Raw genomic sequence first — 12,101 nt, forward strand, 5'->3', positions numbered from 1 at the left:
CAATCTTCAGCAGAAAAGGAAAACTGCAAAGATTTGCAAGCATGCTTAACATTGTGTTTAAACTGAGTGGGTTTAATGGTGAGTCCTGCTTATCAGGAAACTGAAACTGTTGCAGTGATAGAGTGAACTGTACAAGCAAACACACAGAACCATGCAAGACTCTCCTGGTCATAAGGACTGACAGCAGGATTATGTCTTGGAGTAAAACACCCAGGATCTGATTTTCCTCAGTGACCCACAATAGAAAAATATCACAATAGGAATTCCTCTGGAAATTTATCATCTTTTCTGAAGGGTTCTGACTCTACTCATATTCTTTTTTATTTGCATGAATGTCTGTCATCTCAGAAGTCTTCTATACTGCAATATATATATATATATATATATATAAAATTTTATATATATATATAGGTAACTATAAGATATGCACGGTTTTGTTTGCACACTGATGAATACCATGAATTCCTGCTGATGCTGCCACTTTTACTGGTAGATACTACATACAGAAAAGATAATGCAAATCTGAGGGAAACTGCAAAGCAAGAACCTCACAATATATGAATTCTATATATTAGAAAACCTGCTTAAAATGTACATTTTGAAGTGTCCAAGTTCTAAAAGATTTTCTCACCTCAACTAATTTTTCTGTGTAAGGATGAACTGCACTGCAACTGAATGCAAAAAGAAAGTTCTTCTTGGATCTAATAACCCTACAGAACTGACAAGAACCAACCACCCAGATCTCCTCCATGTCCTACACTACTGACAGGGGTCATTAAGATTCTGTGAGCATTTGAACATCCACTCCAATCTTTTCTACAGGACATCAGCATCTACAAAAGGCAGAGCAACAAGATTAAGGAAGATGCTGGTGCTTTTAACACATTCTAAAGTGAAATGGAGTAACTGATGACACTTCCTAAATGTGAGAGTGAAAAACTCTTGGAGACAGAGGAAGTACTTGAGATTTCCACATTTTTCTTTCATCAAAAGACTTGATTTGGCTTTGTATTAAATCCCAATTTTGAATGATAAATCAGCCTGCAGGATGCTGATACAATACCTAAACGCCTTTTGTGAAAAGTTAATTCTGCAACTTCCAAGTAAGAAAATTAATTTTGTATCTTTCTACATCCAGGCATATGAGATACACAATGTAATTACTCAGTAAGTACCTACCATAACCAGAGGACTCTTTCCTCCCTATTGTACACTAATCACCCAGAAGGGAAATAAAGTAGCATTACCTTCACTGTCTAATGTATGTCTAGTAATGCTACTGAGAGTACATTAAGCAAATACTGTTTAGAAGACAGAAATAATAACATAAGTGCATGCTTGTGATGCTCATTTGTCAGAAATGCTTATGCATTGTCTGTGTGGGGGAGAGGTGATGTTTCTGTAATTCTGAATGTGAGAACTGATGCCCAGATAGTTTTTCATATATTAAAATCCCAAGTTCAATCTATCTGATCTGGATGTGCAAGAGCAACACTTCAGAAAATTAAACTGCAGGTCTTTAGAACATGAACTCCAGAAAGGAGGCACAGAATTAAAAGCAATAAATAAATAAATGAAAAGAAAAAACCCCAAAAAACCAAAAGCATAAGTGGCACAGCCACAAATAAAAATCTACAAATAAAAAGAATCAAAGTCTCTCCCTTGCAAAAAAAGTCCCCAAAGCAACCTTCAGTTATTTACATTAGAAGATTAACCCTTCTCTTCCTGCAGTCCTCACGAACCTTGCAAGTTTGCTCAACAAATAAGGCAGTAACTGCATATAATGAAACAGATATGCAGAAATAAATAGCACAGATTAAAATGTTACATTTGGAATAATTACTTACCAGGACTGAAGAGAACAATTGCTTTCAAATATGCATATTCATACCCATCCAGACACAGTTTAACCATGCTGTTACAAAACTCTTGCAATTTGAAGACATGCTCCATTACTAGTCTTCCTCTGTCTGTTGGCAGCTTATCTAAATCAAGACACACGTAAGAAAAATTCCCAAGTCAACATGCATGCAAAAATGTGTTCACACTGGAATTTAAAAAATATTTTTTATTAGATTCAAACAATGGGAAATCTATGCCATGTAAAAATTCCTATTAGGTCTGAATAATCCTGACACCAGCAATTAGGGAGTATTAACTCTCTTTTTTTCCACCTTTTCCAATTAGGCTCTTCCTGCTAATGCTTCCAAGTTATGAGGCATGGACTAGAGCTTGAAATGACGAAGGAAGAAACTACTTATAAGTAAAGCATACAGTGCTAATGCTGACCTGTGCTCTGTGCCTAAGGATCAGGTGCCACATGGCAGAACAGTGTCCAGCTTTGTGGGTGGTTTAGTCAGAGACCATGCCACTGCTGGGAAAGGAGAACTACTCACCTCCCCTGATTTACACTGAGGGGAACGTGGTTGGTGCACAGCTGTTCCCCTTGAGTCAGCAACAGCAAAGCAGCCCAAAAACCCATAACCCATCCACAAACTGGATATCTCTTGGAGATACTGCAGCTGGCAGACTGCACAACTGATCTTTGCAGTCAACCTGGATTCCCAGTTTAAATGGCAGAAATATGTGTATTTAATAACGATAAAAATACGACTAGTTACTACAATACCCTTTCTGGTAAACATAAATTACTATTACATAGACTAAAATTTCCAGATTTCATTTTTATCTGCTAGAGACAATCAGATTTGTTAGCTGTTCCAGTACATCTCACTGTTTGACCCGCTTGTTTTAAGCTATTGTTATTTACAGGAGGATCTTGTGGATGTTTTTAAATCACAAAAACCCCTTGGAAATAATTCTTTAATTACCTTATCATAAAAGAGGCCAACTGATATGTCTTTCATTTAAATGAAAAATATGCCAAAGATGCAGGACATAGGATTACCAAGGAACAAAGTGTACTTAGTGGAGATCTGTTGAAGACTTCCATGCAGACTAAAACTAATACATGGAAGTCAACAAGCCAAGTTATCTAAAGGAACTGTATCACCAAGTTGGCATTTAGCTGCTTTGTGTCACAGCTATGAAGAACAAGGACAGGTGGGTCATTCTTTACTTTGTATCCTTCATACAGAGGAATCATATTCACAGTACTCCTGTGTTCTTAACACTGATGCTGCCCAAAATATTCCTAATTTGGGCTGATGATATTAACAGACAGCAGAACACTATTAGACAATACAAAACACAAAAATAAAAAAAAAATTATTTGGAGTTAAATATTATAATAGCTGACTTTTGCAAAATTGCTATAATATTCTATCTTGGGGACTGTAGTTGCTAGTATCCTTTTGTTTCAATACTAACATGAAATTCTTTAAACAGTAAATTTACAATAACAATTGAAGAATAAATAGCGAGCTTCTGTGCACTTCAAAGCTTAAAAAATATCAAGTAATTCCCCAAGTCTGGAATGTGCACAGTATATACCTTACCTTGTTGTAAACTGCCTTGAAGGTGATTAACAAAAGCAGCTAGGATCGTTGCCACGTTCATAACTTGTGAGCATTGTGCCAGACCAAGCGTAAAAAGTTCATTCCAGCAGGCTTTTACTAATGATATGCTGTTATCCTGTCTATTGAAAAGCACAATAATTTAATAAAACCAGCCATTTGCATTCACACATTTTTTTTAAATTTGAAGAACACTTCATAAAACATTAATCTAATTCAATCATTACAACCAACACCAAAATGAAGTTCTGCATCATTTTTCTTTGCATGCTAGAATTAAAATACCTGGTTTAAAGTGGCTTTTGTAAAGCAATACATTTTTGTTTAAGTGACCTAAAAGGAGATAGATTTCTATTACAAAAGCAAGCTGAAGCTACAGTAAATGACAACTGTCACAGTGTACTCCACCATACTAGTTTTCTTAGGATTTGGGACAACATTTGTATGCATGGGCAAAAAAAGATTGCATTGTTCCTGTATTTAGACATAGAACAGACTCATGGGTTTTTGGGTTTTTTTTCCATTTGAAAACTGACAGGTTGGTATAATTTTTTAATTAAAGATGGAGGTGACATGGAACATGTGTGATCAAGCTTCTGAGCTTCCTGGCTGCTACTGTCTACATCCCTTTCAAGTTTGGAATAAGGTTTGAAATACAGACTTCAAAGTATAAATACCAGTCGTAAGGATTTATTTGCTGCAGCTTAAAATAAAATATATCAATTCATATTCAGCCACTTTCATATTAGTAACCTAACTTTTAGTTATGCCAAGCAGCTCTAACTCACAGAGCTTAACAAGACCTCAGTACCTTAGAAAGCAAATCCCACCTTTAGAAAGGAGTCAAATTCAGGTATGACGTTTCAGTTTTAGCCAGTGAATACAAATAATGGCAATTTAAAAGAAGTACAAGATCTATCAAAGAAGAAAAGCATACTAAAGCTAGGATTTCAACTACAAAAATACAGTGGAATGGATTTTTGAAGAATGCAGATATAATCTTCGGGAACAGTTCTGATGATTTAGTGCAATCCTAAGATGCCAAAAGACTGGTGAACACAGACCTGTCCTTAACTGGATCACAAAGAGCTTACTGAGAGCAATATTTCCATTCTGATCAAGTTCTTGTTATGGTAGACACGATACTGTACATGCAGCTTCTGCACATATTGGTCACATCTTTGTTCATCTCCTTTAACATAATCAGAGGGACTGTGCTGAGCACCATTGGAAATACGGCGTGCTGGCTACTCCTCTGATTTGTGTGTGTAGATAAAAATATCAACTACAGCATCTTTATGGCTGATCAAAGTTACACCAGAACCAGTTCTTAAGTTTGCTAAAGCAGCCTCACAAAACTGTAACCAGCTTGTTACCAGCTTGGTGATGGTTTCAGTAGGAAACTCTCTTAAGAACAAAGATGCCCATGCAGGAAGATGAGCTAATCAATATCTGGCATCATTAACTACATCATTAGGTCAAAGGCAACTATCCTGCTGTGACTAAAGGAGAATGTTGCCTGAGGAGGAAACAACCTAGGTATCCATTTTCCTTACAAAACCATTACTCATCATGCTCCATGAATTTCTCTTCAGTTTAAAAGTGAAATGAGTCACTCTTCTGAAAGCCAAAATTATAGGATATAATGTACTCCAACTATAAAGGGTGCATTAATTTCAAATACAACTCTACTTGAAAATAGTTTGCATTTTAGGCGCTTCAAAGAAACACTGGATTTATGTTATTTATATACTGTTGCCCATGATCTTGACTGGGTCTATAAATGCTATTACAGGTGAATATTAACACTATTATGGCAGCTTACTCCTCCACATTCTTTAAGCAGAAAAATATATTGTGAAATAACAGATAAAAAGAGCAGGTGCAGATTTTTCTTGCTACATCTTTTTGGATAGAGAGGTCTTCTGTACTACATTTTATTTTTAAGAAGCAATTCCCATTTTTTATTAAATACCAATTTGTACTAATTTGCAGCTGTCTCTCTGTAACAAAAATCTTTTGACATAATGTACTATGTCTATTTGCTATGCATTTTGTAATTCTGTAGGTCAACAATTTCTACCAGAACAAAACATCATATTTACCTATTTTTTTACCCCTACTATTAACTTTATACAATATTCCTTTGTCCTTCTCCAACACAAAGGCTTAATTACACACAATGCAGTATCTTTCCTTAAAAAGTGTAGAATAATTTGGCTGAAGCATCTGAGTAAACATAAATGGTAATCACAGATCATCCTGCTTTTGACAGCTTTCCTCGAAAAGGAGACAATCTCTCATTTTAAAAAAGGAATTCTCTTTGCTGCCACAGTCACAGGCTATTTTGATATTGAATTAAACAGAAACACTGAGATGAGAACAAACTATCATGATTTATTCACCATTTGTGTCAGACCTGATACAGTATCTTTATTCATTTGATGTACCTTCATAAAATTACTTCTGAATATAGGATAAATCAGTTTTTCCCATGTAGTTTGGACATTTTTGTTTTAATGATGATCAGCAATGGACTACAAAACTGAACCTAAGTGATACACTAAATTCTGATGGAGAAGCAGGATGTTATACAAACTGTAAAAAGAAGAGTTAGAATTACCTTTTGGTTACAGGAGCAAATTATTTTTGGCAAATCTTCTGAAACTAGACAACTTCATTCTGAATGTCTGCTGAATCTAGCAAACCATTTTCTTCATGTAGGTTATTAAAGGCAAGATTATTACTGGTAATTCACCTTATAAGGATAAAAATTTTGGGGATTCAGACAGGAGCTTCTTTTTGGTGATCACCTGATAAGCATCAGGATGAAGCATAGAGCTGTAGCTATTAAAAAGCTGATAGAAATTCCTATTTTCTCAAAATATTTTAAGAAGCAGCAGTGTGAGGGTGTTTGATTCTTTTAAATCTACTCCTTTTTCTTACAAAACCCAACCAAGTCCTGAATTTGGACTCAAATTTGGAGTAGTTTTAATTCAGAAAATTTACCTTACAATTAAGATTTATAACAGGTTTAATTAGTAGTTTTATATTTTTACAAGTCCCTGAAGAAGCCAGCAAAATCCAGGAATTCAAAAGCACATGTGCACAACATAAGTGAATAAATGGAACACTTACCCCAAAGCTTGGAAAGATGGAATGGAACGTGCCCAGTGCATGGACAAGAAAAGCAACCTGGAGGCAGACTCACAAATATAGTGAACATTAAGATAATCAGGCATAGGAGAAGGCATGGTGAGCTGCAAAAAAGAAAAAAAAAGAAGGAAAAAAAAGAAGAAAGTGTAAGAGTTCTTTTATTTTCCTCACAATACATTTAGGAAGAAATCAGTCTTTTGAGTTTCTTGTAAATGAAAAAATAAAATAAGTTATAATCCCAATAAAACTGAATGACTCCCTTTTGCATTATTAGTCACACCATTACATTCTGTATGTTAAATAACCACACAGCAACAAAAAAGATAAAAAGTTTGATTCATTCATAGAGATTAATGTCTGGGACAACTGGAAATGGAAAATCTCAAAACTCAACTTCTGAGACATTCTCAAAGAGTAAGAGAGAAGAATCATTTTAAGTGGAATGAAGTTGCTTACATTAGAGGAGTTACAACTCCTGGAGAGAGAGAGAATGTGTGTGTGAGAATCCTAGTTCACAAATAATATTTTTTTATTTTATTAATTAATAAAAATATTAATTCATATTTTACAAAGAAATACAAGATAAATCTTCTGATGTTTGATCACAATACCTAAATACACAGCTCCTCACAAGTCCAAAAAATATAACCAACATATATCAGAAAGGACCCTTCACAATGTTAGTAAGTAAAATTAACGATGTTACCTGCATATGTGAAGAAAGAGATTCGACCCAAAATAGCTTAGAACATGTAATTCTGTCTTCAGAAATTAGTATTTTTTAATATAATGTTCTGGCTAATGCAGTTTTAAAGAAAATGCTGACATTTGCATTAGAGATGTTCATTTGAATAATCAAAACAGATGCTTGTAGGAGGGGTAAAGTTTAACCAAATGCCTGTTACGGAGTTTTCAGATGACCAAGCTTTTTGATATATCCATGAAAAATAAGGATATAAAGGATGGAAAAAAAAAGATAGAAGGAATTCCTGCAACCTTGTAAAATGAGAAATAAATCCAGAAAATATATGGCTAAGTAACACAGCAACTATATTTAAGTCAATTACTAGCATGCTAAAACAGGGTATCTACAAAAACAAGAAAGTGACAGATACACTTAAAGGTCTCAAAATCCAGCTGCAGATTGCATCAGATCCACTCATTCAAGTGAGAATGTGGATGCTGACTCTGCTTCATGCAAATACTTTGTCTATGTAAATCCTTTTGTACGGCTTACCCAGTATTTTTAAGGTAACTATAAAATAACCAGTGCAGCTAAACCACTGCAGAGTGCAGGACTTTCTCCCAAACAAAGAATTAACCAGCGAACAAAAGCAGTTTATCAACTGGAAATTAATGCTAATACCTGAACAAATACTCCTCTAAGAAATTCAAAATAAAGCTTGGTCAGGTTATTATTGTACATCACTATGCAAAAACAGCTATCAACAGTCAACAGTAAGAAAGTATTCAGTACCCTGAATGCTACATGAGCATCACTGAGTAGTGGCCCCTCTATTTCCACGATGTTCATGCTTGTTTCTCCACCAAGCAGCTGTGCACTGGTGTCAATGCTTTCAGAGTTCTGGCATGCTGCACTCTCTCCTGGATTTAATGCTTTTGCAAGAGTATCAAATGCCCTGAAAGATCACAAACAAACAAAAAGAAAATTTCATTTTAGAGACCGTTTCAATTTAAAAGGAACCTGCACAAGTCTGAAACCTGTACATAGAAGTCTGTTTCAAAGAGTGAGATTTGGAAAATAAAAGTCAGCAGGCATGCTCTTCCTGACATTCCATCGAACTCTGAAACAAAAATTAGCAGCAGATCCTGTTTACACTAGTTGCCAACAAATTCACAGTTTTGACATATTGGTTGTGCTGCTGAATCACAGTTTGCTTTTCAGGATCTCTTTAGTGATGTTCACTGACAGTGCTGGCATGAGTGTTTTGAGGACATGATCACCAGACTACTGTTACAGTAACTTATACATATATAAATTTTACAGGCTTTATTGATATGAAACACAGAGTAAAATATTTTTTTTTTAAGTAATGAGTTGTAGTTAGATTTTTCAACTTTATTTGAAAAGACTGCTTCAAAATATGTAAGAGAAAGCACTCCCATGTTTTCCATGCAACCCTTAGTACCCTCTGCTGCATGGCAGTGCCTCTTGGCTGTCACAAGCACAAATGCTAGAGGGCACATGTCAGGACAAGCACAGAGGTATTACTCAGTATTTGGCTGCTTGATAACACAGGTTGTTTTTCTGCTCATGAATACACCTGAGAACTACAACTGACACACCTTCAATCAAAAATACAGACATCATCACTGCCTACAGACAGATGACATATCCTGGGAACAGCAACATTTCTATACAGTGTTGCATGAAAAACTCATGCACTGAGGCCAGAAAACTTTACAAAAGCTGATGTATGTAGTGCTCACTCTCAATTTATAGATGTGTTTATTACCCCAGAGTCTAAAATCACTGATTTAATTCCAAAATCTGGTATAGAGCTTGGCCAGCTTCTCTACCCCCACACTCTCTCTAGCTACATGAATTCACTAACACGCTAAAAAAAAAAAAAAATCCAGCTGTTTAACAAGACTATGCACAACCAAATGAAATATCACAGGGAAAGAGCTGCTCACACTGCCTCAAGGCTTGGGATGGTCAATGAACTCCTTTTTGGGCCTCACTAGCCTGTGTACCTTGATGTACACACACCAGAGTGACTGGGGCATACACAAGTGGACTATACAGACATACCTGGGCCATCTTCTGTCTCTGGTATGCACAAAGTTGGCACAAAGGGAAGGCACTCATGGCTCAGCTCTAGAAACTATACTATGGACTCCTGCTAGAAGATCTGAGTTTCAGGTCTTCCATAATTCACTCTGCAGTCTTAGGTAGAACAGGCAAACACAGCAGCTCAGTGACAGCTTTTAAAGAAACACCAGGATCTCTTCAAGGTTCTTCATGTGGCAGGGACAGAAATTTAAGAGAACAAGACTTCCCCTTTCCCCAAAAGGTACATGTCACATGCATCTGTCACTATCCTGTATTTATTCTAGCACAGACTGAAGTGCTAGAAAAATAGTGTGGGCATGTACACTTGTTAACCATGTCTGTCCACGACACTTTCCTCCCTAGTCATTCTTCAATGTTGCTTTCAAAGAAATGAAATGCTTTCTTCTCCCTCCTATCTCATTAATTGCCAGTAGTAAGCCAGCAGAAGTCAGTAGCAGCTTTGCTTCCTCATGGCTCAGCAATGTGAGTCCTTTCCTACACAAAGCCCCACCATGAGCAAGGTCTGTAAGGTAAAACATCACGAAAAGGAGAATCTAGAACAAAGCTTGCCTGGGAGCTATGAAAATCTAGCCCACAAAGTGAGAAAACGAGGCATAATCATCATTAAAATACATGGTTTATGGTATTGATACATGGTATTGATATCCTTTGCTACAGATAATTTTGGTTCTCTTTTTGTCAGGCTCGGTCATCAACAGATATATAAGACTGCAGATAAACTGTAAAGAAATAATACCATGAAGCATTAGAGAACAAGGCACATAAAATTACAATATAAAAGCAATGGATTGCTTGCAGCAAAACTGAAATAGTAACTACTGCAAGCAATGAATAAAATACATGAAAAGCATGGATGGATGAAATGTGCTCTCTAAAGTCCCTTAAACTCTTCTTCCTCAATAAACATCCGCGTCTGTTAGATCATGCTGGCATAGGGCCTGACAGGGAACTCAGTAATTCAGAGAAAATTTTTAGTTTCTCTTGGAATAACAACTTCCCTTCCACAGCAATATTTAACTAGAACCTCCCCACTGTACAGCTATTAGGTAACCTACTCGACAAGAGTATGTCAAGTCAGAGCTCTTTCAAGTTCTCTGGCTGAGAGCCCCAGATGCCTTTTATAGACACTTTTAGAAGTGAACAGAAACCCTGAAGTTGGTAAAAATAAGCATCTGGAAGTCCCAGAAAATGAAAGATTACTACATCTCTTTGAACAGCCATAGTACTGAATAATGGCTATCAGCACATGTAACAATATCACTTACATGGCATACTCTAACATTCTTTACCGAGGAGGACACAGCAAGGGCCCAAATCAGCATGTATAAGAAGTCAGACTGACTTTCTAAGCAGTATATAAAGAAAGGAACAGAAAAAAAGTAATCTGCTTGCAATTACACAAAGCAGTAGAGACCACAGGGGGAATCAGATTTTTCAGCCACTATACGCCCACCTTTTTCCCCTAAACAGATTTACTCCACACACACTTTCAGAACAGAATGTAAAATGTGGGTGGTGTATTAAAGAATATTGCTGGGACAGCAGTCAGAATCTTGCATGAAATGACAACCAACAGGATTGTGACTGATGGAAAAACTGTGAATGTTCTGTATATACATCTTACACATATGCTCACCACTATAGCTCAGTTAAAACCAGTGCTGAACACAAGTTTTAAAGATAGTGAATGTATTAATATTGGTAGTGAGAATTCTCTAACTTCTCTTGTGTAGGAGGAAATTGCTTTTCAAGCTTTTAAGGTGATTAATAGTTACAGGCACTTAACACAGATGAGATCTCTTAAGAACAAGTTTTCCAGGATGATGCAAAGCACTAAGACTACAGTACAAGATCTAACTAAGACCTACCTTAGCATGGCCAACCAAAAGGTAAGAAAATCAGCTGTAACATTTATACTGAAATCAATTTCAAGTACAAACAACTGAAAGGATTTATTTCTCTAATGAACTTTTCTCTTCATTTTACTTGAAAGAATCTTACAATATTTACCTTCTACATGAGTTTATGCTGGTATTACTATTACTTTTAAAGCAGATAAATTTCCTACATTGTTATGATTTAACTCTGGTCTGAATTGACAGAGACCTTGAAAAGGATAGTATTTTTAAGTGTAATATGCCTTACCTTGTAACATCACTACTAGCTTGTTCTTCTTGCTTGAGTTCAGATAATGATGCATCTCCATTACTCAAATTTTCAATCATGGATAGCTCTGTACTGCTTTGTGAGACGTCTTTGCATTTACTAAGATTTGCTAATGAAGTCACTACATTTGCCAGTGTACTTAAATCTCCTTGACATGCTTCTACCTAAAGGAAAAGAACAGCTTTTAATTCTCAGAGAATTGGCAGCAGCAAACCTGCAAGAGAAGAGCCTAGCTTTCACATAAATGAAGAACAGAGCATATACAAAGATCTACCTGTAAGAAAACTGTTTTCAGTACATAAGTAACCACAATACAGCCATCAGACACTGCACTGCATCAAAAATATGGAATACTTTGACATTTACTTGGAAAAGTAATAGCTATCTATTTCTTTCAGAAAGAATACTACTGATGGTAAGCAAGTGCAGAAAGATTTCACATCTCTATGCACTCGTCTATCACCAGGAATATAAGACTGCTCTAG

The 12,101-nt window shown here is 36.0% G+C and overlaps 1 protein-coding gene across 6 annotated transcripts in view; it reads right to left on the reverse strand.

Annotated features, from left to right (window-relative positions):
• The window catches only part of NR2C1 (nuclear receptor subfamily 2 group C member 1), a 47,443-nt gene that overhangs the window by 3,001 nt on the left and 32,341 nt on the right, over nt 1–12,101 (reverse strand). For all 6 annotated transcript variants that reach the window (XM_064702081.1, XM_064702078.1, XM_064702077.1 and 3 more), the window contains 5 exons: nt 11,596–11,780; nt 8,110–8,272; nt 6,615–6,736; nt 3,459–3,598; nt 1,848–1,985 (listed from right to left, as the gene is read on the reverse strand). In XM_064702081.1, the coding sequence (XP_064558151.1) occupies nt 1,848–1,985; nt 3,459–3,598; nt 6,615–6,736; nt 8,110–8,272; nt 11,596–11,780 (748 nt within the window). The remainder of the gene's footprint in view (nt 1–1,847; nt 1,986–3,458; nt 3,599–6,614; nt 6,737–8,109; nt 8,273–11,595; nt 11,781–12,101) is intronic.

The sequence above is a fragment of the Zonotrichia leucophrys genome, chromosome 1A (assembly GCF_028769735.1).
Source record: "Zonotrichia leucophrys gambelii isolate GWCS_2022_RI chromosome 1A, RI_Zleu_2.0, whole genome shotgun sequence".
Taxonomy (NCBI): Eukaryota; Metazoa; Chordata; class Aves; order Passeriformes; family Passerellidae; genus Zonotrichia; species Zonotrichia leucophrys.